Source organism: Zalophus californianus, chromosome 10 (assembly GCF_009762305.2).
Source record: "Zalophus californianus isolate mZalCal1 chromosome 10, mZalCal1.pri.v2, whole genome shotgun sequence".
Lineage (NCBI taxonomy): Eukaryota > Metazoa > Chordata > Mammalia > Carnivora > Otariidae > Zalophus > Zalophus californianus.
The window spans coordinates 97,091,164-97,114,902 of record NC_045604.1 but is presented as its reverse complement, the minus strand read 5'-3'; the positions used below and the strand labels follow the sequence as shown (position 1 = coordinate 97,114,902).

Below are 23,739 nucleotides of genomic sequence, written 5' to 3'. Positions count from 1 at the left end.
CAGGAGGCAGGCTGGGAGTCAAGGAGGGGAAGGTTTCAAGAAGAGAGAGGTCATCAGGGTCATATGTCGCTGAAAGATCATGAAGGGTGAGGCCTGACCAGTGGCCGATGGATTTGGCATCAAGGAGGTCAACGGGTAAGTTGGCAGAGGCAGGTTCAAGGCCTGTCAGGGGCGAAAGCCCCATTGCAGGGGTGGAGTAGTTGATGTGATGTTAAAATATGGAGATGAGGAGAGGAGAGGTGGGCATCAAGGGCAAGGACGGAGGGTACTTGGATCCTCCGGTGTACCAGCATTCCCTTCCCAATAAGGACGAGTTTCCTTTTCAACAGTCAGAGCCATGTAAAGAAAAGCCAAGAGATCTGGAAAGGTAGTGAGCCCCCTTCCCCGGAGGTAGACAAGCAGAACTCTGAGACCCATCGCTGCCCGGAGATTGTCACGGTTAGAGTGGGGAAGGCTGTGCAAAATAAACCCCAAAACAAACAAGTCCCTGTCCTCTCAGGCTTGGCTGATTCCTTGCATCACAAAAGCCACCTAGAGGGTCAGTTTTGCTATTTCTAGTGTCCAAAGAACCCCCTGCAGGGATACACACACAGAGGTGGTCGTGCACAGGCTTACACAGATACTCGACACCAAACATAAAATCTCCCTAGATCTCCTGGTGTAAAGGGATCCACGGCACCCCCTCCCCTCCCACAGCACCCCTTCCCTGAATTCACTCCCTTACCCCCTTTCTGCCGTCCCCCCCACCCCCAACCCAGCAGCTCGCTGCCTCCCGCCGCAGCTCCTCGGTCTCTCGGCCAATCTTTCCCTCCTTCTCCGGCTCTGCCCTTCCCCACCCGCCTCTAGGCCTCTGCACTCCCCCTCCCCGGACCCCCACCCCCCGCCCCTCAGCCGGACTACAAGCCCCAGGCGCCCCCAGCCCCCGGCGCTGCGCATGCCCCCTGCTCCCCGCCCCCTCCCGGTTCCCCCCTCCCTCCCTTCCTCCTTACCTCCCTCCGCCCCCCTCCCCCGCGCTTCGGCTCCCGCATCCCTCCATCCGAGCCTGTGCCGCAGCCGCATCGCCACCGCAGCCCCGGCAGAGCCGAGCCCGGCCCAGGCCCCTGCCCCTGCCCGGCCTTCGGCCCGCCGCCCCCGGCCCCGCCCCCGCCCGCGGGCCCCCCCCCCCAGCGGCTCGGGTGCCCCCCGGCGCCCCCAGACTCCGGCCTCCCGCACCGAGGCAGGAGGCAGGGAACGGAGGCAGGAGGAGGAAGAGGAGGAGGAGAAGGAGCCGTCGCAGGATGAAGGATCGGACTCAGGAGCTGCGGAGTGTGAGCTTGGGGGTGGGGGGAAAGGGGGGGCGGGACCCCAATATCGGGGGAGCGCGTGGGGGTGGAGTGGGGGAGGTGCTGGGACATGGGGGCAAATGATGGGACTGGAGGCTGGTGGTAGGGGCACCCCAGGATCTGGAGGCACCTGATGTCTCCAGTGAACCTGCATTCTGGGGACAGTGGCTGGAAGAGGTTGGAGGCCATTAAGACTCAAGGGGGCAGGAGAGGTTTCAGGGGCTTTGCGTGCTCACATTCCCAGGAGGGCCCCAGGGGTCTACTCCGGGGATGGGAGAGAGTGAATATCAGGAGGGAACTGGAGGGTACTGTCATCCCCAGCGCAGATTTGCGGAATTAGAAAGATGGGGGCGGTTACTGGGCCAGGTTGAGTCTTGCGGGACCAAGATTTGGGGGGTGCTAGGGGGAAGGACACAGGTTGGGACAGAGATGCCAACACCTGGCAGTGACTGAAGTGTGTGTGTGTGTGTGTGTGTGTGTGTGTGTGTGTGTGTGTGCGCGCGTGCACACGCGTGTGTTGCTCCCTGTGGGGAGGGGGCGCCTCTCAGAGACAAGGAGGGAAGGGGTGGCCTCAGGAGACAGCCAGAGGGCCAGGGCTTGAGATGGGGTGACCCCAGAGGTGGGAAATGGGTTGCAGAGGAGAGGGGGAGGAGGCTCCATGCACAGGGCCATGGAACTGGGTTGTGTGACATGGAGTGTGCTCTGCTGGGGGCAAGTGGGGCAGGGGCAAGTCGAGGTGGGCCCCTGGTTTGCAGGCCTGAAGAGGCCCAGCTCCGGAGTCTGGCCAGGCAGTTTGTGTTCAGGTGACAGTGGGGAGGAGGGAGGCGCTGATGTCCGCAGTGGAGGCTGCCAGTTGGAGGGCCTGGCCAGTGGGAGCTTGATGAGAATGGTTTCTAGGGTCAGGAGAACGTTAGGGCATTTGTGGAGATGACCTGGGGGCCGAGGAGGCGAAGCTGCCAGCCTGCTGTGTGCTCGGGGCCTGTGGTGTTATGTCCATGAAGTACTAGCCCCAGCCATGATGTATCCTGATGCACTGGGTCTCTGCCAGGAGGAGCCTGTTGGTTGTTCCCCGCTCCCAGGGTTATTACCCCATTTGACAGATGAGGAAGCTGAGGTTTGGAGATAGCAGGAGCTTGCCCAAGGTCACCAAGCAAGTGGGTGGGGGAATCAGACTGGAATCTGGGTTCCCAGTCTGGCAAGTTGACATGGTTCTCTGCTTTTTTGATCTTTGAAACAGAAGTCTCCACACTGGGGGTAGAAAGCCCCGTCTTTGGAGAGCCCCCGGGATATGGGCGTGGGAAACCAGACTACAGAAAGAGAGGAGGAAGGGGCTGGAAGATAAAGTGACTGTTGTTGTCTCCGGGGAAAGATGTGTTGACAAATGGGAAGGAAGAAGAAACTGGTGGTTGAAAGAGGGAATTTTGAAGGCTTCTGTATTCAACTTTCACTGAATATGGGGGCCAGGCATCCGCTAACTGACAATAATAAAAATAACCCTCTAGAGTCAGAAACTGTCCTAAGTGTTTTATTCATATTTACTCATTTTGGTCCTCGCCGCAACCCTGGTACTAGTATGATCCCATTTTATAGGTAAGGAAATTGAAGCCCAGAGAGGTTGAGTAACTTGGTCGGAGTCACAGAGCCAGGAAAAGGCAGGCAGGCGGGCTGGCTCCAGCACCGTGCTCTAAACTCCCCTTCTTTCACCATGCAGTTTTCGAAGCAGGCTGCCATCCATAATCTCATTAGCCCCTCACTGACCTCCTGGTAAGGTATGTAGACTGAGAGACTACCTCATCTTATAGCTGAGGAAACTGAGGCCCAGAGTGGTTAAATAACGTGCCCAAGGTCACCCAGCTCTCGTGTGAGGAATGCAGATTTGAACCCAGATCCCCTGCTGCCAACACTATCCCATGACTCCAAAACCCAGAGAAATGGAAAGCGGTTGAGGTGAGGTGGTGGCAAAATTGTGGTATAATTAGAGAGAGAGGGAAGGAAAACCCTAAGACTCAGATGGGGCGGGCAGGGCATGGCGTTCTCATCCAAGTGCATCAGGGAGTCCCTGCCTGGAGGCAAGGAGTTCTGGCTGCTGGGGCTTCAGGGGGTGGGCAGTCAGGTGGGGGAGGTGAGAGGTGGTGTGGAGGGGTAAAGGGGGCTGGGTAAATGGCTCTGGTGTTAGTCACAGCTCAGGGAGACTGGAGATTTGGGAGGGGATGGGTAGGGCGGAAAGAAGCTGCCAGATGCAAGGAGTGCAAGGGTCTCCCCACCAAAGTTGAGAGCGAGGAGACTGGGAGGCAGGAGAGACCAGGCAGGGTAGGGGAGAGGCCTGCTAAAGAGGTCTCTGAGATGCTGAGAGGGATGGGGGGCAGTGGCAGGAAGGGACGTCAGCTCAAGGGACCTGAATATCTTTCCAGCAGTACTTTAGAGTTCCCCAGGGGTTCTCAGATCTGTCTATCACATAGCCGGTGAGGGCACAGAGTCGGGAGTCAGACCGTCTGGGTTCAAATCCTAGGTTTGCTACTTCCTGTGTGACCTTGGGTGAGTTTCTTAACCTCTCTGGTCCTCAGTTTCTTCACGTGTGAATTGAGACTAATAATAGTACCTGTTCGCAGGGTTGTCCTAAGGAATGAAACTAGGTAATAGGCAAAAAGTGCCCAGAAGGAGCCTGGGCACAGCAGTGCCCTTGAGTGTTTGTTATTCTACGGCTGACTTGCTTATTTCCCTTGAACCTCACATCAGCCCCCTGGAATGGGCAGGATGTGACCCCTAATTTATTTTGGAGTAGATTGAGGGCCAGAGAGGCAACCTGACCAAGGTCATACAGCTGGTAATGGTAGAGCTGGAGTTGAAACAGGGTTTTCTGTTTTCCAGTTCACCAAGGACCTCCAGGCACGAGCTGGGAGGTGCTGGGCTAGAGTGAAGTTCATCGGGCCCGGATTGGTGTCCCAGGGCCCAAGGGGCGGGGCCAGGGACGGGGCTCAGGAGGAGAGAAGGGGGAGCAGGTGGGGCAGAGAGGAGGACTGGGGAGAGAGAGAAGCCAGCGGGGGGGTCGCGTTGTGGACTGTGGAGTGGCCTGGGGGGTGGGGAACGTGAGGACTGTAGTGAGGGAGGCTGGAATTTGAGGCCGGGTGGGCGTGGGGGCTGTTACGGGACAAGCCACGCACCTGAAGGCAGGGACTGAGTCATCTGGGTAGCACTCAGGTATGGGTAAGGCACAGAGAGGGCTTTAGATGGTACCCTTGAATGACAGCAGGGAGGGGCGGCCCGCGTGAGTGCGCAGGGCCCGGCAGAGTCCCGGTGACGGGCTGTTGTCCCCCAGCTGCGCAGGGCTCCTTTCTGCCATTGCAAACCCACCGAGTTCAGCCCTGCTTCAGGGCCTTGGCCCTTGCTGGTCCCTCTGTTTTGAATGCTCTTCCTTCCACACGGACCACTGTCCCCTCCGCCTTAAATTCTGTGTCAGCAAATGTCACCCAACCCCCGGAACAGCCCTCCCTGACCATCCTGTAAAGAGCCACCCCTGATGGCCGCTTCTCTGTGTCACATCTCCCCCCTGCTAGTTAGCACAGACCGAAACGGTCTTGTTGGTTCTCCCCCTCCCTCAGCTACTTGGAGGCAGGACCTGTGTCCTGTCTTGTCCACCACTGTGTTCTCAGAAGCAGCCAGAGAGCTTGGCTCAGCTCATGCATCTCCGCCAGGTGAATGAATGACTCAGTAGGGCAGAGGGAGGACGAGGAAGGGAGTAGGTGGGTAAGGAGGGAGGGCAGACTGGCAAGGTGGGGGTGGGAGGGCAGGAAGGCCCAGTCAGGGAGACAGATGGGCAGGAGCAGGGGTGCGGCGGACAGAGGCTCCTGCCTCCAGATCAGATGATGCTTGCGCCCCTGAGGAGAACATGTGAGCATGTGTGTTTTTGTGCGCAGGGGTGCGCACGTGTGTTTACGCACACACACACACTCTGTGACTTTTCTGTCACCCAACACCAGGCTCTTTCCGCCGCTGTGTTAGTCACCTTCTCACCATCCGTCTCTGGTCCCTGACTTGCTGGCTCACTGCCTCCCTCTCCTTCCATCCGCACATCTGTCTGTGTTGTCCCCCTGCACTGGCGCGCCCGAGGCCCCCTGGTATCTCTGATGGGAAAGACTGCAGCTGGAGGCTTGGATCTGACGCTCCCGAAGCCCAGGCGGAGCCACAAGGTGCCTGGGACCCCTGCAGTCTCTCATGTAATTCTCTCAAGCACTTGACGAGCTGGCGAGCAGGGAGAGCAGAGGGCCTGGGTTCAAACCCAGGTGCCACTCTGTCAGCGCCCCATACAGCGCCTGCTCTATCATCTTGGGCAAGTCACTTAATCGCTCCATGCCTCAGTTTCCTCCTCTGACAAGTGGGCATAAGAATAGTATCTGCTTCATGGAGTGCTTACAAGGGTTAAAGGAGACGCACGAAGCCCTTGTCACAGGGCCCAGCTCACTGTAGTCAATACGTACGTGTTAGATTTCTTATCTTCTTCGTTTTGCTCATGGGGAAACTGAGGCTTGAACTGTCCATAAAGTGGATCGGGCGCATATGATCATCTTTTTCTGGGTGATCTCATTTGCCCACAGCCTGCATTCTTTTAGGCTGGCCAGCTTCTTCCATAAATGGAGGCCGCGCTCATTATTAAATGTGCATCCCTCAGGGCAGGGAGGGCCCTTGGTGCACCGGCCTGCCTTTTCCGTAGATGAACTGGGGTGCAGAGAAGGGCTGACATTTGCCTCGGATCACAGAGCAGGGCGAGGGGAGGTAGAACGCCTGGCTTCCTACCTGGGCTCTTCCTGTAGCCTGGCCCGTCTTGCTGGTTTTCTCTCCTGGCCACAGGAGTTCAGCAGTACTGGGGACAGGCAGAGCCGGACGGTTGGGGGGAGGGGGGAAGAAGTCTGGGATTAAGCACTAGGCAGTTTAGGTCCCACCTCTGGCCTGCTTTGCTGTGAAACCTTCGGCAGCTCAGGCAACGTCTCTGAGCCTGTTCCCTCATCTGTAACACGGGAGGGGCAGGGAGTCCTAGGCAACCCTCTCTAAACACTGCGTCTTTCTGGTAGCCTTAGGCATTTTTCCTGGCTGGTCTCATTGCCTCCACCTGCCCAGCATTTGGGGCAGACGTTATTGCTGTTCAGCCAAGGCAGAGGCTGAAGCCCAGAAGGCAGAAATCGTGTGGCCTTGTAGCTGCTAGCCTGGGCAAGTTCTTTAGCCGCTCTGTGCCTCAGGTTCCCCAGCTATAAAAGGGAGCTATAATAATACCTACCTCAGGAGGCTTTTGTAAGAATTAAATGGACAAATATATACAAAGGGCATAGAACAGTGCCCAGCTCATGATCACATGTATGTAAACGTTTGCCATAATTATAATTATGCTACCCAGTGGTTCTTATAGGGTTTAAAGAAAGATTCAATGAGATAACGAGGATGTAAGACCCATGTAGAAGATGCTGTTTTTTTTTTTTTAAGATTTTTATTTATTCATTTGAGAGAGAACACGAATGGGGGAGGGGGCAAAGGGGCAGAGAGAGAGGGAGAAGCAGGCTTCCCGCGGAGCAGGGAGCCCGACGCGGGGCTCGATCCCAGGACCCTGGGATCATGACCTGAGCTGAAGGCAGCCGCTTAACTGACTGAGCCACCCAGGCGCCCCGAAGATGCTGTTAAAAGATATTTTCCTGGGCGCCTGGGTGGCTCCGTCGTTAAGCAGCTGCCTTCAGCTCAGGTCATGATCCCAGGGTCCTGGGATCGAGTCCCAAATCGGGCTCCCTGCTCCGCGGGAAGCCTGCTTCTCCCTCTCCCACTCCCCCTGCTTGTGTTCCCTCTCGCTGTGTCTCTCTCTGTCAAATAAATAAATAAAATCTTTAAAAAAAAAAAAGATATTTTCCTAGGATTCCAGGGCACGGAACCCCACCAGATGGGGCCTTAAGCAGGAGCTGAGCTGAGAGGGAAACAGCTGTGGCAGAGCCCCTGGAAGGCGGTGGCCTGGCCTCCAGCCTTAGAAGGGGCTGTGGGGGAGTCTATGGTAGATGCTTGTAATTTACAACCCATTCAGCCTAGGCGCCCTTGGACAGGTCACTTTCCCTTTCCTCCCTCTGACCTCCCGTTCCCTCATCTGTGAAATGGGGACAATGATATTTGCTTGGCCTTTCCTTTCAGGGCTGTGTGGTGAGGATCAAAAGGGATTAGAGATGTAAAAGTGTTGGTGAACTGTAGAGGATTATTAGCTCTCAGCTCCCTGTAATTATTATACCAAATAAGTCATACTTGGGCCTCTACTTTTCTTCCTCTCTCAAGGACAAGTAAACAGGCAGCCAGGGATGCCCCGGGGCCTAATCTAAGGGAACTTGGCTCTGGGGACAAACTGGAGCGAGAGAAGGAAATTAGACTTTAGAAAGTCGAAAGTCAGCCTGGAGAAGAGGCAGGGAACAGGAGAGTTCCCAGGCACCTGGACCAGAGAGACGCCCCATGACCTGTGGGCAGCTGGGCAGGGGGCCGAAGTCAGAGAAGGGGCAGAGGAACGGCTTTGGCTCTAGGGGAAGGAGACCCCGTGGGGCAGCTGGCTTGAGGACAAGGCATCAGGGTCCTCCGAGATGAGCTGAGCCTCCCAGAGCCTCTCGGGGCCAAGGTCTATCGGGTTAGCCCTGGGTCTGGCGGAGACTTGAGAAGCCGGAGGCCCTCTCAGAATACCCAAGCCCTGCCTGTGCCATCTCTCCTTCCGAGGGCAGCTGTGGGCAGAGACAGAGGAGCCTCCCTTTCCCAGTGGATGTTTGGGATTGTCTGGAAATTAAATGGAAGTGCTGAATACATTTTCTGCGGTGCGGTGGGACCCAGCGTCTGCGGAGAGAATCCCCCGCGTTCCGTTTGGGCAGGAAGCTGGGGTGGGGGCACCGAGAGCGTGCAGCTGGAGGGCTCCCCCAGGCTTGCAGGCTCCTCCCAGGGCTGTCGGGGCTCTGCTGATTCCGAGTTCACTTGGCTGCCTAGATTGCATCTCGGTCCCATCTGGCTCTGTCTAGGTTCGATCTGAGCTGTCTGGTGGGATCTGTCTGCCCAAGTCTAGTTGGGTCTGAGCCTGTCTGGTTTCTGGCAGGTCCTGTCTGCGATCTCTTCGGACCCTGCCGAGGTTCCATGGGAGCTCCTCTCTTTAGATCCCAGAGGGCTATGCTCCAGGTGGACACTTTCGGATCCCGTCTGGATAGCATTCAGGCTCCGGTAGTCCGATTCTGTCCTGTTTGGGCTAGGTTCTTTCCCGAAGTCAGGGTGAACTCTGTTTAAATGTCCACTGGGGCTGATGAGGGCTCCGCACGTAATTAAGCTTGCCGGGCTCAGCTTTTGTCCTCTGACTTCTGCCCCAAGTGGAGAAGAGCCTCAAGTCCGGAGCATGCAGCACTGGGCAGCCCAGTCCGCCCCCTCCCCCCCGTCTTCTTTCCTGGCCTTGAATGAGTGTGCAGGCCTGAGGCTCGGGGAGCCCTGGAGGACAAGTCCACAGGGCCCTCTCGAATGTCCCTGGGGGCGCGGGGGCACATCTGTGGGGCTACGCGGGGCAACAGGCAGCTTTGCCGTGGGGCCGAGTGTGGGTGAACGTCAACGTGTCGGTGTATCTCCATGTGGGTGTCAGTGGGCCTATTTCTGCGTGCCTTGTGTGTCAGCCCTTCTGTCTGTGTCACTGGTCTGTCTGGCGGTGGCGGTGGCAGTGTGGGTGGGTAAATCCCTTTGTGTCTCTGAGCCCCGGGGGGTGGAGGGCTGAGCAGCTGCAGGTTGCAACTGGGAAATCCAGGCAAGTGAGAGTAGGTGGGTGTGAAGTTGGGAGAGGCTGGATGAAAGCAAGTGAATACACGAGAGGGGCAGAGCAGCGGAGGGGGTGAAAGCAGGCGGGAGGAGGCAGGCACGGGGAGCCAGGGGGGTCGGGGTGCTGCCTGTGTCTCTCCTCCAGCCCCCCTGAGCTTGACGGTGCTTGCTCAGCTCGGCGCCTGCCGCTGCCAGTGAAGTGACCTTGCAGAGGGGACGTGGCCGGTTGGGTGGAGGCTGGAGGGGAAGAGAAGGGGAGCAAAGTGAGGCCTGGACAGCAGCGGCCGGGGAGACAGCGGCCAGGGTCAGCCTCCCGGGCCTCCACTCCAGACCCCTCCCGGGAGCCCAGAGCTGGTTCCTGCAAGGCTGACATTTAGCTGGTGGGGACGAGACCGGTTAATGGCAGTTGTCCTGGGTGTCACCCCCCTCCAGGGTGACTGCATTCTCAGGGCCACTTCCACCCTTGAAAGGGTGCCTTCTGCTAATTCCCTCCAAGGTGTCCTTTGGGCTGTCAGCTGCCTGGCCTCCGGGACCCTGTTCCACAAGATTTCCAGTGTTCGGACCGCTTGGGGCCCCTTGCACTTGCCCTGCAAATGACCTGCCCCCTGCAGATGACACCTCCCCAGACCCCTGCTCTGAGCCTTGAGCTGGGAGCATCAGACTCAGGGTAGGATTCTGCCTTTCTTTGCCTCCCAGGCGAAAGACAGTGACGATGAAGAGGAGGTGGTCCATGTGGATCGGGACCACTTCATGGACGAGTTCTTTGAACAGGTAACAGAGCTTCCAATGCTCCCAGACCCAGAAGCTGGCCCCCAGCCAACGACTCCCTTCGCCCTGTCCCCACCCCTGCTCTCCACTCCTACCCCCTCATAGCCTTTTACCCATCCCTCGGCTCTGGCCCATTTACCCGAACCCTGACTAAGCCCCCAGGGCCCCTTGCCTGGCTCAGCGACTTGGCTGGGCACAGCTGATTTGCTGCCCCAGGTGGAAGAGATCCGGGGCTGCATTGAGAAACTGTCTGAGGATGTGGAGCAAGTGAAAAAACAGCATAGTGCCATCCTGGCCGCCCCCAACCCAGATGAGAGTGAGTACTGCTGCTGGGCCGCTGTGAGGGGGAGGGGGGCGGACAGTGTGCGTGGGGGGAAGGAGGGGAGGGGGTCTGGGCTCCTATCCAGACTTCTCATCTGCTCTGGCTCTCCCCTCAGAGACCAAACAGGAGCTGGAGGACCTCACTGCAGACATCAAGAAGACAGCCAACAAGGTTCGGTCCAAGTTGAAAGGTGAGGAATGCAATCCCCAGACTAAGGAGAAAAACAACTCTGCCCTCATTAGACCAAACATGTCTTTCTGTAAGGAGTGTCTACAGATTTCCGGGACCCAAATTCCTAAACAGCGAGAAAGCACAAAACCCCAGATTCCCCCCCGCCCCGCCCCTGCTCCAGATTCTTTGGAGAAAGATACATGGCAAAGAAAAGAGGGAGAGGAGGGTTTCTGCCCAAGTTGCGTCTGAGCGCTGCTGGATCCACCAGCATGAAGGTCCACCAGAAAAGAAAGTCTTCCAAGTGGCTTCAGTTTCATTAAATCCTTATTTCTCCAGAACAGGTGCCGGGCATAGCGCTAAGCACCCAGTAGGTGGGCTCAGCAAATGCTTCTGAACTGGTATCCTTGGCTCAGGACAGATTGGACTGTGTGGCTGACATCAGGAGTTGGCAAGCTTTCAGGAGGGACCTGCCAAATGCTTATGTATTCACTCTAATTTAAGGACTTGGGTGCTGGTAATAACCACCTTCCCCCAAAGCATTGTGGGTTGGGAACTTCCTTGTCTGCCGGTGCCAGGGGAATAGCAGTGTTACCGTGATGTGGTAGATTCAGCATCAGAAAACATTTGCCAAGCACCTACTTTGTCTGAGGCCCACTGCGGGGCATTGGGGAAAAGGCACCATGTCAGGTACCTGGCCTTGGACACACCGACCTGGGTCCAGAGAGTTGAGAACAGGGACTCTGTGCCTTCCCGGACTCAGTGGGAGGTCATGTGTGAGCCTCCAATGCTGATCTGTAAAAATAAGCCTTCTACACTTGTATCCTGGAAAGGAAAATGACTTAAACTGGGAGCACATTAAGTACAAATCCAGGCAGAGGGAGTTCAACTTCCATCATCAACTCAATTCTGGACAACTTCCATCATCAACTCATTCCTCCCCTCGGCTTCCTCACTGGCACAGTAAGAAAAACAGAAGCAACTTCAAAGCAGGCTTTTTTTTTCAGGGGGTAGAAAAAATTTTTTTTTCCTTAAATGAAATCTCACAAAGACCTCCAATATATCCAATACATAAAAGACAGGCTGTTCTGGCTGAACTGGGGTTGGGAGGCCCAGGGACCTATCTACCTGGTCTCCCCTTTACTCCCAGCAACAGCCCCTGAGGTTCTTTCCCAGAAGCAGGGTTCCATGGAACACCGTTTAAAAATCCCTGAGCTTAAAGACTTCTTTCGGCCCACCGAGCTCTGACCTTAACACTCTCTATAAGACCAGGAGGTGGGCTCCATGGATTGGGAGTCCAGGAACAGACCAAGAAAGAAGCTGGGAAAAGTAGCAGTGACATAGAGAAGCTGACATTCCAGACCTCCAGAAAAAGAGAGAAGATTCTCTTCTCCAACTATTTGGTGGCATGAGCTCAGGCTTTGTGTGTGACCTTAAGTGAGTCGTTTTCCCCAGTTGAACCTCAGGTTCTAGTGTGATCCATGGGCTGATTATCACTGAACTCTCAGGATTGTTGTAAGAAGTCAGTGAGACCCTCTAAAGGACCTTCCACTACAGGGTTTGGCTCCAGCCCCAAGTCTGACAACAGGGTCCCTGTAGGGGCCAGAGGTTGCGACCTCCCTGGGTGTGCTGTGCCTTCCTGGCCTTTCCTGCAGCAGGTGGGCCAGAGGTGTCACTCGGTCACTGTGTCCACCATTGCTGGCAGGGGAACGTTGGGGTGCTTTTCAGCCCCCAACCTTTCCCCGCTGCCAGCAGAACAGAGAAGTGATGTTCTCAAGAATGGCCTGGAGGCCCTTCCAGGTCTGGAGGGCCTGGTGATTCGTCCCTGCTGCATTTTCAGAGCACTGTAGATCTTATCGCAGGCAAGCTCTTTTTTAGAAAATCTGAAGGATAGATGTCAGGAGTGCATGATCCAGAAGGAGGAATCCCAGTTAATCTGTGCGCTTTTCCAGAACATCCTTTAGAAGTGGGAAATCCCGAAACAGAGATCACCTTGCAGGGCTGGGGGTGGGGGGGTGGGGTGGGGGGAGCTATTTTCTGGCGGACATCCCTCCCTCCACGTAGAATTTTCCAAGAAAAAGGCGGCCACTAGAACCTGACCCTCCTGGAAGTGCCTGCCTTCTGCCAGAAAAACCTCAGGGTGGGCTCCTGCCCTCTTTCCACAGGCTGTAGGAAGTGGAGAGTTCCCCACGTACCGGAGACCCCCGTAGGGTCAAGCAGGACTTACGGCTGTGGGACTTTCCAAGACCCAACCCTTCCGCCAGAACAAGTAGCCCCTTTCTGTCTGGTGACCCACCGACCCTCAATCTCCCCTTCCGCTGAAACGCCTGTCCTCTATTCACCCGCCTCCTGTTCCCGCACCCTGGATCCTTTACTGTCTGCCCTCGCCATGGGTGTGACATCTCTTCACAGGCCCGGGGCCTGCCTCGGGGTGTCGACCCTTCCCATGTCCCGGACCCCCGCCCCACATGCCCCGGGTTTCCTGGCCGGTCACTGCACCCTCTCTCCCGCAGCAATCGAGCAAAGCATTGAACAAGAGGAGGGGCTGAACCGTTCCTCCGCGGACCTGCGCATCCGCAAGACCCAGGTAGGAGGCCGCGGCCTGGCGGGGCGGGGACCCGACCAGATCGGACTGGGAAAGGAACCCGGGGAGGGAGCCGCGAAAGGAGTGTGGGCGGGCCAGAGCGGAGCAGGGCGCGGGGCGTGGCGAAGGAGGCGCCTGGGCGGGGTTCTAGCGGGGAGGGGCGGGGGCCGGGTCATATCTCCGCGCGTTTGGCGGGGCCGCGGCAGGCTAGGGGGCTGGGGGGGCGGGGCCCGGGGGCGGGGGCGTCCTGGGACTGAGCACTTGTCTGGGGTTGGGATCGCGGCGCGAGCTAGAGAAGGGCCGTAGGCCACCTCGGCCTCTCCTCCCCACTGCATCCCTCCACTGGCCTCCGCGCCCCGCTCTGTCCCGGCCTGCTGATGTGTCTGTACCCCCACCCTAGCACTCCACACTCTCTCGGAAGTTCGTGGAAGTAATGACCGAATATAACGCGACCCAGTCCAAGTACCGGGACCGCTGCAAGGACCGGATCCAGCGGCAGCTGGAGATCAGTGCGTGTGCCCCGCTGCAGAGTTCCCAGGCTTGCCCCAGCCCTCTTCCGTGGCTGCCCCAGGCCTTCTGTGGAGGCCTAAGGCCGGATGGGAGGGTGGGCTCCTGGGTCTCTGCCCCATCCCACCACCTCAGGCCCCCAACACTGGCCCAGTCCCTGAGCAGGGAGGCCTTTCTCCCCACAGCTGGAAGGACCACGACGAACGAAGAACTGGAAGACATGCTGGAGAGCGGGAAGTTGGCCATCTTCACGGATGATGTGAGCCCCGGGTGGGAGTGGATCTGGCTTTGGAAAACATTTACTTCTCCTCCCTCCCGGAGCTGAGGTTGAATTAAGGTCCTAAGTCCATCCTGGAATCACAAACAGTGGGAAGTCAGGACCCGGAGCTGGGGATTTCCATGGGAGCAGGGCCTGCAGGAAGGCACCCCCATAAAAATGGTCAACATTTTGAGTAGCCAGACACTGTTCTAAGCACTTTTACATATTTACACTTGCCTGCTATCTCGCTTGGTCCTCACCACCAGCCTCTGAGGGAGCCAGATTTCACCCATGAGGACATCGGACCCAGAGATTCACCAGAGAGGTTAAATAACTTGCCCAAGGCCTCAGAGCCAGGATTCAGATCCACCGTCTCCTGTCAGTTAGGGCTCTGACGTCTTCCTACTGAAGCAGGTCATTTCACCAAATGACTGACTTGCCTACATTATGAAAAATTTTAAAAAATACCAGTTTTAGTTTTGCTAAAGTTTTACCCCCTGCCCTTGTCATCTTAAATGGGAGTGGATGGGCTTCCCCCACTGTAGTTCTTCTTTCTCTTTGTAGATTTTGCCTTGGCCTGCCCAGTTCTGTCTCTGCTTCTGATGGCAGAATGGCTCTGGTTAAGTTTTCTAGACCAGAACTCAAGTCTCTTCAGTGACTGTTTAGCAGTTTTCAGCAATTTGTTACTTAGAGAACTGATCTTTGTTAAATTAGCTTTGAGCAAATTGATTAGGGCCAGTTAGCCTGGAGCCCTCCCAAACAGCTCTGCCCAGGCTTCTGTCTGAGAATGGAGGGGAGCCTGGTGGGTTCTTTTTTTTTTTTTTTAAGATTTTTTTTTAATTTATTTATTTGAGAGGGAGAGAATGAGAGATAGAGAGCATGAGAGGGAAGAGGGTCAGAGGGAGAAGCAGACTCCCTGCTGAGCAGGGAGCCCGATGCGGGACTTGATCCCGGGACTCCAGGATCATGACCTGAGCTGAAGGCAGTCACTTAACCAACTGAGCCACCCAGGCGCCCCGAGCCTGGTGGGTTCTAAGAGAACAGATCTGATCCCTGCCAATGAACCCACCATCATTACAATGCAGGGTGGTCGGGATCTTGCCTGAGGGATGTGCATCCTGCAGACAGGCTCTAAGGTAGTGGTTAACTACTGGAGCCAGGGAGGGCTTCCTGGGGGAAGTGGCATTGAGCTGTGCTTTAAGAAACAAGGAATATTTGGACGTGGTGAGCTGGGCAAAAGGCCCACTAGAGAAAGGGAACAGATTGAACAAAGACAGGGAGAGTGGACCACTTGCCAAACAGCCACTGGATGATTTTGGCTCTTAGCAGATATGTAGGAGATGAGGCCAGAAAGGGAGAACGAGCCCTGGATAGGGTGTGGTGTACAGCCCGTGGTGGGGGGGAGCAGGGAGGAATCGTGGGGAACCCTGGAAGGTTTCAGGGCAGAGGAATGGCTTGATGAGGTCTGGGCAGTGAGCAGTTTGGGAAGCGAGTGGCCTGGCTCGGGCCAGGTGTGTGGGGGCGACAGAGGAATATCTGATTGTGGGTTGGAGTTAATCTCTCTGCCTGACTCTTGAGCGCTGCAGTGCATTTCTTTATTTCTCCCCCACCTAATGTCATGGGGGCTCCAGAGTGGGCACACTGCCTTCTCATCTGGGCTTTCTCTGCTTCTACTTGCTTTCTCTGCTGTGTCCTCTGCCTTTGACCAGACAGGGGCCCCCAGTACTAATGGTGATTCTACCCCCCTATTGCTCTTCCCTGGTGCGTGTGTGTGTGTGCACGTGCATGTGTGTGTGTGTGTGTGTGTGTGTGTGTGTGTGTGGTAGAGGAAGCCCTGGGTGAGGCGGTGGGCTCAGGCCAACTTCTATTTCTTGTAACTTAACAAACTTCTCTTTAGTGGTTACTGTGTGCCAGGCAGGCACTGTTCTAACTGGTGGATACATAGTAACTCACTTACCGTTCACAAGAACCCTGGGAGGTGGGCGCGGCTATCATCCACCTTTTCCAGGTGTGGAAACTGAGGTTTGCCCACAGTTAGAGCTAGTAAATGACAGTCAGATTTGAACCCAGACACTCTGGCTGCAGAATCCAAACTGTTACGGGAGTGAAGGGGGCTCTGCAGCTCCTCCCCTCCTGCCCCCCACCCCATCGCCCTAGATCAAAATGGACTCACAGATGACGAAGCAGGCACTGAATGAGATCGAGACGAGGCACAACGAGATCATCAAACTGGAAACCAGCATCCGAGAGTTGCATGACATGTTCGTGGACATGGCCATGCTCGTGGAGAGCCAGGTACTGGCCTCTCCCCCACCTTCTAGGAGCCTCCCGCAGATCCCTGGGGTGCCCCCTCCTCCAGCCCAGCCCCCACCCCATCCTGTGCACATCTCCTCTGCAGGGTGAGATGATTGACCGCATCGAGTACAACGTGGAACATTCCGTGGACTATGTGGAGCGAGCTGTGTCCGACACCAAGAAAGCTGTGAAATATCAGAGCAAGGCCCGGAGGGTAAGAGAGTGGGGGGTGATGAGTGGGTCAGGGCCGGTGGGGGTGGTGGTGGTGGTGGGAACAGGCTGGCCTTGGGGGAGGCGAGCGGGCCTGTGGATGGCGACGGGCAGGCGGGGCAGGTGGGCTGGAGTGGAGCGCTTGGGGCTAGGTTCGGGCCCGGACTGAGGTGAGTGTTGAAATCCAGAGGGAGGCCTTATCTCTGATCTCTGGCTCTGACTTCTTCCTTTTTCTGTTTTCTCCCCCTCCTCTTTTCCCTCACACCTCCTCCCCCATTCTTCCCCCCCATCTGTCTCTCTTTATCTCTCTGTCTCTCTCCTTCTTCCCTGTCAACCCTTTCTGCCTGCAGAAGAAAATCATGATCATCATTTGCTGTGTGGTGCTGGGGGTGGTCTTGGCGTCATCCATTGGGGGGACGCTGGGCTTGTAGGCCCCCCACCCTGTCTCTCCCAGACCCTTCCCCCACCACATTGGGAGCAATACCCCCACACTCCTTTCACTCCATCCCTTGCTCCAGGCTCACCCCCAAGACAGACCCAGGCAGCCCCCACTTCCCCACCTCCTGTCAGACCCTGGAGTCCCTGGACCTCACCCCGCCATGGACCACCCCCGGCCCCGCACGTAGATAGCAGCAGGCGTGATTACACATGCACACCAACATGCATGCCGCCGGCACATGCTCAAGACGTGTGGACACCCCAGCGTGTGTGTGTGTGTGTGTGTGTGTGTGTGTGTGTGTGTGTGTGTGTGTGTCCCCACGTGTAGATGTGTGTAGAAGCACCAAATCACCTTTCTGGTCCCCCACTTCAAGTCTGTGTGTCGTCTGAGCTCCCCCGCTTCACCTGGGCTGTTCTGTGTAGACTGTGGCCAGGGGTACCACAACAGCCCACCAAGCCCCGCTCTGTCTTCTGTGAATAGGTGTGTGTGTGTGTGTGTGTGTGTGGCCACAGCTCCACGGATGCAGTCGGTGTACATGGAATTCTGTGTTTGAGTGTTTGAATCCGGTATGACAGCACTTCCTTCCCTGACCCCCGCCTCCTCCGTGCCTGCTGTAGAGAGGGCGGGCTGTGAGTGCACAGGGGCTCACACTCATGTTCGCGGACGATCCAGGTCGGCCCAGATGCACCGAGGCCATGGCAGACACCCCGGTGTGATGTTGAGCAAACCCCAGGGAGTGTGTGTGTGTGTGTGTGTGTGTGTGTGTGTGTGTGTGTGTGTAGAGGCTTTCTACATAGTGTGTTTCTGCCCGCCTGTGTATCCTATGCACACACGTGTTCTTCTTTAAACATGTGTGCCCCGTCCAGGGTTGTTTATCCAGATGTATTTGCCCTCTCCCTCTCTCCCCAGAGCTGCTGACCAACATCTGGTGTGGCCACACACCGTTCCACCAACATTGTGCAACTGGAGCTTCCTGCCCTGCCAGGTCTCCGAGCCCCTGTGCGCACATGCCCACGTGCCAGTCTTTTCTATGTCTCTGCCAGAGGGTGGCCCTGCAGCTGGGAGAGTGGGGATACCTCCATGTGCTCACTCGTGCCCAGGCTGAGGAGGCCCCACGCGGGTGCCCCCCCCCCAGCCCCGGGCGCGGCCGTGTCCGCCGACGCGGCCGAGCTGCCCACACGCGGGTGCCGCCTGGAAGGGCTCATTGTGGGAAATGTTACCGATGAGGTGCACGTCCAGGGCTGCCCCAGACAGATTGAAAATGAGGGCATTCGCGCCTTCCACACGTTTACCTCAGAACTGGGAGAGGCCAGTGTGTGACTTCACCACCCCCTTGGATGCCCTGGGCTCTGCCTCCGGGACTGGAATTGTAATTCCCGGCCTACCGGGATGGCTGGTGTGGCGGCCTCCACTCTGGGGGAGCTGAGTCCCGGGACCCCTCCCCTGGACACATCTCCTGCTAGATGTTGGCCATGGCTGTCCCTGACCCTGCGCCGCCCACCCCCCCACCCCCCCCGCCCCGTGCCCCGGGTGGAGACTGAGGTGAGGCCCAGGCCCGGGTGTCTGAGGGCGAGGAGAAGGCCGGCGCCTCCCTCGCTGTGTGGACCACACATGCACTAGGCACGGGTGGGTTTGCGAGGCTGGTGGCAGGCGGGAGGTACATGAGCCAAGGAGCTGCATGGACGGGAGTATACGCCCAGGGCTGGGCATGCGTGTGGACAGGGTGAAGGAGTCGGGTACGTGTGTGCAGATTGTTTCCCAGGGTCCCACTTCATGTGAAGTGCGTGTGTGTGTGTGTGGGTGTGGGTGTGGGTGTGGGTGTGGGTGTGAGAGACACAGAGACAGGGAGCCAATGCAGATGTGGCCTTCCAGAACACAATACCCCTCCCGCCCGCCCCCAGCTCTTGTAGCTGACCCCTTCCCTACCTGAGCTGTCTTGAGCCCCGCCTGTGTGAGGCCAATCTACGTTACAGCCCCCACGGTGGGCTCTCTTGTGGAGGGGAGCCTGCCCGTCCCTTCCAAGAATGTCCTTCTGCAGGACAGGAAGTTTGCCCCGGCATCTAATTACAGCCCTCGTGCTCCCCTGTCAGCCTTCTTTGGGGACATCAGAACGGGCCCCAGCACCCCGGTCCTTTTTCCTTCCTGCCGCGGAGCCAGGACAGCCTTGCAGCCCCGGTGTTTCCAGAATTCCCACAGCCCTGGGGCCACGAGCACGAGGGCGGAGCCGCGGCTGGAGTGCTGCCGTGGCCTCCTTGAGTGGTGTCAGGCCCACCTCTCCGGGAGGATCCCCGAGGGGCTGCTGTGCCCCAGCTTCTTCAAGTCCCCCACATCATGTGACGGCCGCTTGTCGGCTGCTGTGTTGGTGTGTGTCCTGGAACGTTGTCTGGGGGCTGGTGTCACGCATGTTCTCGAACGAGTGTGTGCGGCTCTCCCTCCACGCACCTGCGACCCCCAAGCCCATGTGTGCCCCGTGGATGGCCCTGGGCCTGGCCAGGCCTCGCTGCTTTCCCTTCCCCTCCCCGCCCCAGCCCTGCCTCTCATGAAGCACACTGCGTGTCCATCCCATGTGCCTGTCGGGCGATGCACGCTCTTGCCACGCCTTGAGCGTGTGTACATGATGTGTTCTATGCATTCGCCCTGTGCCCCCAGCCCTCCCCGCACAGGACAAGATGGGTGGCCCCCGGCTCCCCGCCCCCCGCCCCCGCCCGCTGTGCAGCCGTGTGCGTTGGCGTGTGTTTCCGTGTCGCTGGCGTGTCACGTGACGTAGCCGTGTTTGCTGACATGAGCCCTTGCCCCTCCTGTTTCTCCGTTGGGTTTCTAGAGCTCTTTCCCTCTCCTCCTCGGAGGGGACAGGACTCCTGGGGCCTGGCTGGGGGCCCAGAGCCAGGCCACCCTCTCCTGTTAGCCCTCAGAGTCCCATCTCTCTCTATTGGTGACCAAGTTGCAAATGGATAAAACACAGGAAAATTCTGCCCCCCCCTCCCCACCCTGCATGTCCAGTCCCCAGAGCCCCCCACCCCCACCCCGGGCCGGGTCGGGCCCCGTGGGACGGGAGAAATAGCAACCAATCCAACAGCGGGCGTGCTGTGTGCTCACTTCCTTCTGCCCCCACGTGGGACAGGCGCCGTGGGGAGGGGCAGCGAGGGTGGGAGGCAGGAGTGGGGAGCTGCACAGGTAGATGGACACAGGCTTGGATAAGGAGCTTTAATCCAGGGCTCGGCCAGGTACAGCACAATATTATAGGAACTAATTTGGGTGGAGCGGGCAGAAGAAGGAAAAATGCGCAGATCTGCTTAGGCTTCGCTGAAGAGGAAAGAGAGCTGTCTAAAGGTGATAAATATTTTTAAAAGAACAGGACTGTAACCCCCCAAGGAGGGCCAAAGGTGGTGGGAGGAGCCAGAAAGAATTTTCCCTCCGAATGGAGGCCTGAACCCAGGCCTGGACCTCAGAAGGCCAGCACGAAGCCCATGGAAGTCCTACCCACTTCCTGCTTGAAAGGCCAGAAATGGGACAGGGCAGCTGAGATCATCAGGGGGCATCGGGCATTCGCCCACCAGCCTTCAGGCCTGGGTTGAGAGTGAAGACACGCCTGTCCCAAAGTCCCGCCCTAGAATTTAGAGGCCCGAGGACGCAGACTCAAGGCTCGTGGATGCGACACGGGGAGAGCTGTAGGTACGGCTGGGCTGGCCCCAGACCCCCGCTCCAGCTCCAGACTGCAGCCTCCCCCCGCCGCCCCCCCGTCCTGCCCCCCCCCCCCAGGGTTTGAGGGCTCTGGACCCGGATGGATGCTCCAGGCCCTAGCTCCACCATCACTGGGCCGAACCCTCCATGGCCTGCACCCAGCGGATGGTGCGGGTCCGGCTGTCCTCCCACGAGAACAGGGGCTCGTAGCCGAAGTGGCGCTGAGCCTTGTCGGTGCTCACGGTGAAGGTGGTGTTGGCCACGGCCAGCGTGTAGGGGTTGAGCAGGGGCGCATACAGAAGCAGCGGCCGCAGCAGCCACTGCAGGAGGGCATTGAGAGTGGCCAGGAGCATCAGCAGCCAGTAGGGCGCCAGCAGGCGGGTTTCCACCAGCCGCAGCCCGCAGGGGCCCAGGAACTCCATGTTGAAGTCCTCGTAGCTCTTATAGGGCGACTTGTCATAGCAGAAGTACACCTGGCCGCCCACGAGTGCCGCTCGCTGCTCCAGCTCCCGGGCCACCAGCACATGCATCCAGGCCACGTTGCCTGCCGGTGGGGGAAGGGAGGCGGCTGTGGCCCCGAGTGCCCCAGAGCCCGCGGACAGCCTCTCCCGGGCCGGCCGGTGTCCAAGCCGCCTCCCACCCCGGGCTTCGGGCTCACGTGCACGCGCCCACATAACTACAGCCCTTGTAAAGGCTGCTTTCTCCCCAGCCCCTGTAGCCACTTGCCCTCCTGGGCCAGCCTGGGTGGAGGCTACGTCTTCGGCTGCTCCCGTGCGGATGCTGCCCCTGGCCTCTCCTGGGGAAATGCAGCTCCCGTAACTGTGGTCCTGTCCTTGGCCGGGAACGTGTTTCTTACGTTCGCCTTCCCAGCTCACAGGGCTGCCACTTCCTCTGTGGTCGTGCAGGCGAGGCCCGCGCATCCGGCTACTCTGGCCCACGCGCGGCTCACCCTTTGCTGGCCGGGGGCGCACGCTGCCCACCCAGGACCACACAGGCCCTGCCCTGTTCTTAGCTTCCCCGCTGTGTGGCCGGGGCCTTACCCACATAGACCCGGCCATGCTCCACAGAGGCTGGGATGGCCCGGAAAAGCCGACCCCCCAGGCGAAGGCCCTGGTGGTAGAAGTCCCTCATGATCTGGTGGCCTTCGCCGTAGATGCCAGTGGGACGCAGGGCACACGTCACCAGGGGCAGCCCCCCACGGACCTGGGGGCGAAAGGCAGGCATGGCAAAGACCCAGGACCCAGCAGCCTGCCCTCTGGCCCGGCCTTCTCAAATTGGAGATGGAAGGGAGGTGCCCAGGGCAGGCTGCAGAGAAGTCCCGTCGGCACTGGCAGCCCTCCCCACCCCAGCTTCGTGTCTCTTCGCCTCCTGTCTCACCTCCCTTCCATTGGCTTCCAGGACCAGCCGCTCAGCTTGGGCCTTGCTGCAAGGATAGGGGTGTTTGTGGACTGCTTCATAGGGGGTGTCCTCATTGCCCCTAGTTGAGGGAGAGGGAAAATTCTTTTTTTTTAAAAGATTTTATTTATTCATTTGAGACACAGAGATACAGAGAGAGAGAGAGAGAGAGAGAGAGAGAGAGCATAAGCAGGGAGAGAGGCAGAGGGAGAAGCAGGCTCCCCACTGAGTAGGGAGCCCTACGTGGGGCTCGATCCCAGGACCCTGGGATCATGACCTGAGCTGAAGGCAGACACTTAACCATCTAAGCCACTCAGGTGCCCCGAGAGGGAAAATTCTTAATGCTGAGGGGAAATGGGGCTCCTAGAGTATTGAGGGGAACCTCAGCTTACCGGTAGAAGGGGTGGCCTTTGATGTTGGGCCCCACAACTTCCATGCTGCTCGTGTAGACCAGGAACCGTGTTCCAGTCTGCACACAGGCCTCAATCACGTTCTTTGTGCCTGGGAGAGGTGGTGGGGAGGGGAAGGGTGGACCTGAGCTAAAACTTCCTTCCTCTCTGCATCTTTCCCACCCTGCATCTCAAATCTGGATGACGACTCCGGGCTTCCTTCCCCGGGTCCAGGGAAAACCACAGCGGGGCTGTGAGGGCCGCTGGGGACCGCCATTCCGGGGGCAGGAGTGTCCAGAGGACAGGTTTTCACAGGAGAATCCCAGAAGTCAAGGTCAAAGAGGGGGTGGGGAACAAGCAGCCACCTCACCCTGCACGTTGACCTTGTGGATGGTCTCGGGGCTGGCCCGCCCAAACACATCCACCAGCCCAGCTGCGTGGATGACCACGTGGGCTCCAGCCACAGCCGCTGCCACCTCGTGGGCCTGGGTCACATCCCCCTGGATGGCAGTCACCTGCACGGGCCCTGGTAGGGATGGGGACAGCCAGAGGCAGTGTCAGAGCTGGGGCCACCAGCCAGCTGCTGGGCTCAGCCTACACCCTTAGGAGCCACATGTTCCCAAGGTGACTCATTCATCCCATTCATGTGCACTGGAAGATATAAACAGGCATCATCTTTTCCACCCCGGCCAGCCGAGTCCACCCAGCCCACCTCACGTCCCTCCCCACCACGGTCACCTGTCTTCAGCTCCTCCAGCCAGGGGCCCAGGTGCAGGTCAAAGACCCGCAGCTCTGAGAGCCGGGGTTCCCGCTGCAGAAGCATCCGCACCACATGCTCCCCCAGGAAGCCACAGCCACCTGTGACCAGGTACACCAAATTCCGGACCTCTGTGGACTCGGCCATGCCTGGCTGGGGAAGAGAACCCGAGCTGCCTGCCCCCGCCTAGCCGGTGCCGTGGCGCACCTGTTACCCCTAGTCGCGGCCTCTGGCATGGTGGGCTGGAGCAGTGACGCCGGGCCCGAGCAGCTCCCGAACCTGCAGCCGGAGCTGCAGCGGCCAGGCTACCTGCCCTCTGACCCCGCCAACTGCAGCTCCTGAGAGAAGGCGGAGGGCCTGGCGTCTGGGAAGAGCTCAGGGTTGAGCTGGAGGGGGTGGTTCTGGGACGAAAATGGAGGGCAGGAGGTACAGAGCTCAGGTAGAAAGGAGAGGGAGATGGGAAGGGCTGTGACTAGGGAAAGGGACCTCGGGGCCCTGGCATCACCTCGGCCTACCTGCAGCCACGCTCCCAGAATAACCAAACTGGCCCCCGGACGGGCCGTCTTCTGTCGACGCCCGGGCCAGCCGGCCAACACACCGTCCCCTTCCGCTTGCTCCTCCTCCCTCCTGGCCCATCCCAGGAACAGACACGAGCCCAGCCTCCACCCCTCCGTCCCCCGCACTCTTGCCATAGGGCGCCCCCTGGCGGCCACTCTGCACTCCGCAGGCAGCTCGTTCCAAGCAAAGAACTTTGGGAAGGGGGCTGGGGAAGACACAACCTGCTGGGTGGGCACTGAGGATGGAGCAGGTGCGGTAACCTCATTCCCACTGCATGACGTCAGTCCTCCCCTTTTG

General features: G+C 58.4%; 2 protein-coding genes across 7 annotated transcripts; one reads left to right on the top strand and one right to left on the bottom strand.

Annotated features, from left to right (window-relative positions):
* On the top strand, positions 1-19,742 carry STX1B (syntaxin 1B). Of its 3 annotated transcripts, none has more exons than XM_027612854.1 (10): positions 1-135; positions 9,807-9,881; positions 10,095-10,194; positions 10,316-10,390; positions 12,882-12,955; positions 13,353-13,461; positions 13,645-13,718; positions 15,876-16,013; positions 16,117-16,227; positions 16,574-16,749. In XM_027612854.1, the coding sequence occupies exons 2-10, from the start codon at positions 9,861-9,863 to the stop codon at positions 16,652-16,654; spliced, it is 783 nt and encodes a 260-aa protein (XP_027468655.1). In that variant the 5' UTR covers positions 1-135; positions 9,807-9,860; the 3' UTR covers positions 16,655-16,749. The 3 variants fall into 3 exon arrangements, with proteins under 3 accessions (XP_027468655.1, XP_027468654.1, XP_027468653.1); XM_027612853.2 differs by lacking the exons at positions 1-135; positions 16,574-16,749 and adding exons at positions 1,056-1,307; positions 17,572-19,742; XM_027612852.2 differs by lacking the exon at positions 1-135 and adding an exon at positions 1,058-1,307 and having other exon boundaries at positions 16,574-19,742.
* A 110-nt stretch (positions 19,743-19,852) lies between these two features.
* HSD3B7 (hydroxy-delta-5-steroid dehydrogenase, 3 beta- and steroid delta-isomerase 7) lies at positions 19,853-23,555 on the bottom strand. 4 transcript variants are annotated; one of them, XM_027612848.2, is made up of 7 exons: positions 23,400-23,555; positions 22,866-23,037; positions 22,498-22,653; positions 22,131-22,239; positions 21,721-21,820; positions 21,384-21,546; positions 19,853-20,887 (listed from the first exon to the last, which is right to left on the bottom strand). In XM_027612848.2, the coding sequence occupies exons 2-7, from the start codon at positions 23,029-23,031 to the stop codon at positions 20,472-20,474; spliced, it is 1,110 nt and encodes a 369-aa protein (XP_027468649.1). In that variant the 5' UTR covers positions 23,032-23,037; positions 23,400-23,555; the 3' UTR covers positions 19,853-20,471. The 4 variants fall into 4 exon arrangements, with proteins under 4 accessions (XP_027468649.1, XP_027468650.1, XP_027468648.1 ...); XM_027612849.2 differs by having other exon boundaries at positions 22,866-23,033; positions 23,400-23,510; XM_027612847.2 differs by having other exon boundaries at positions 22,866-23,033; positions 23,390-23,483.
* Between the last annotated feature and the right edge of the window lie 184 nt (positions 23,556-23,739).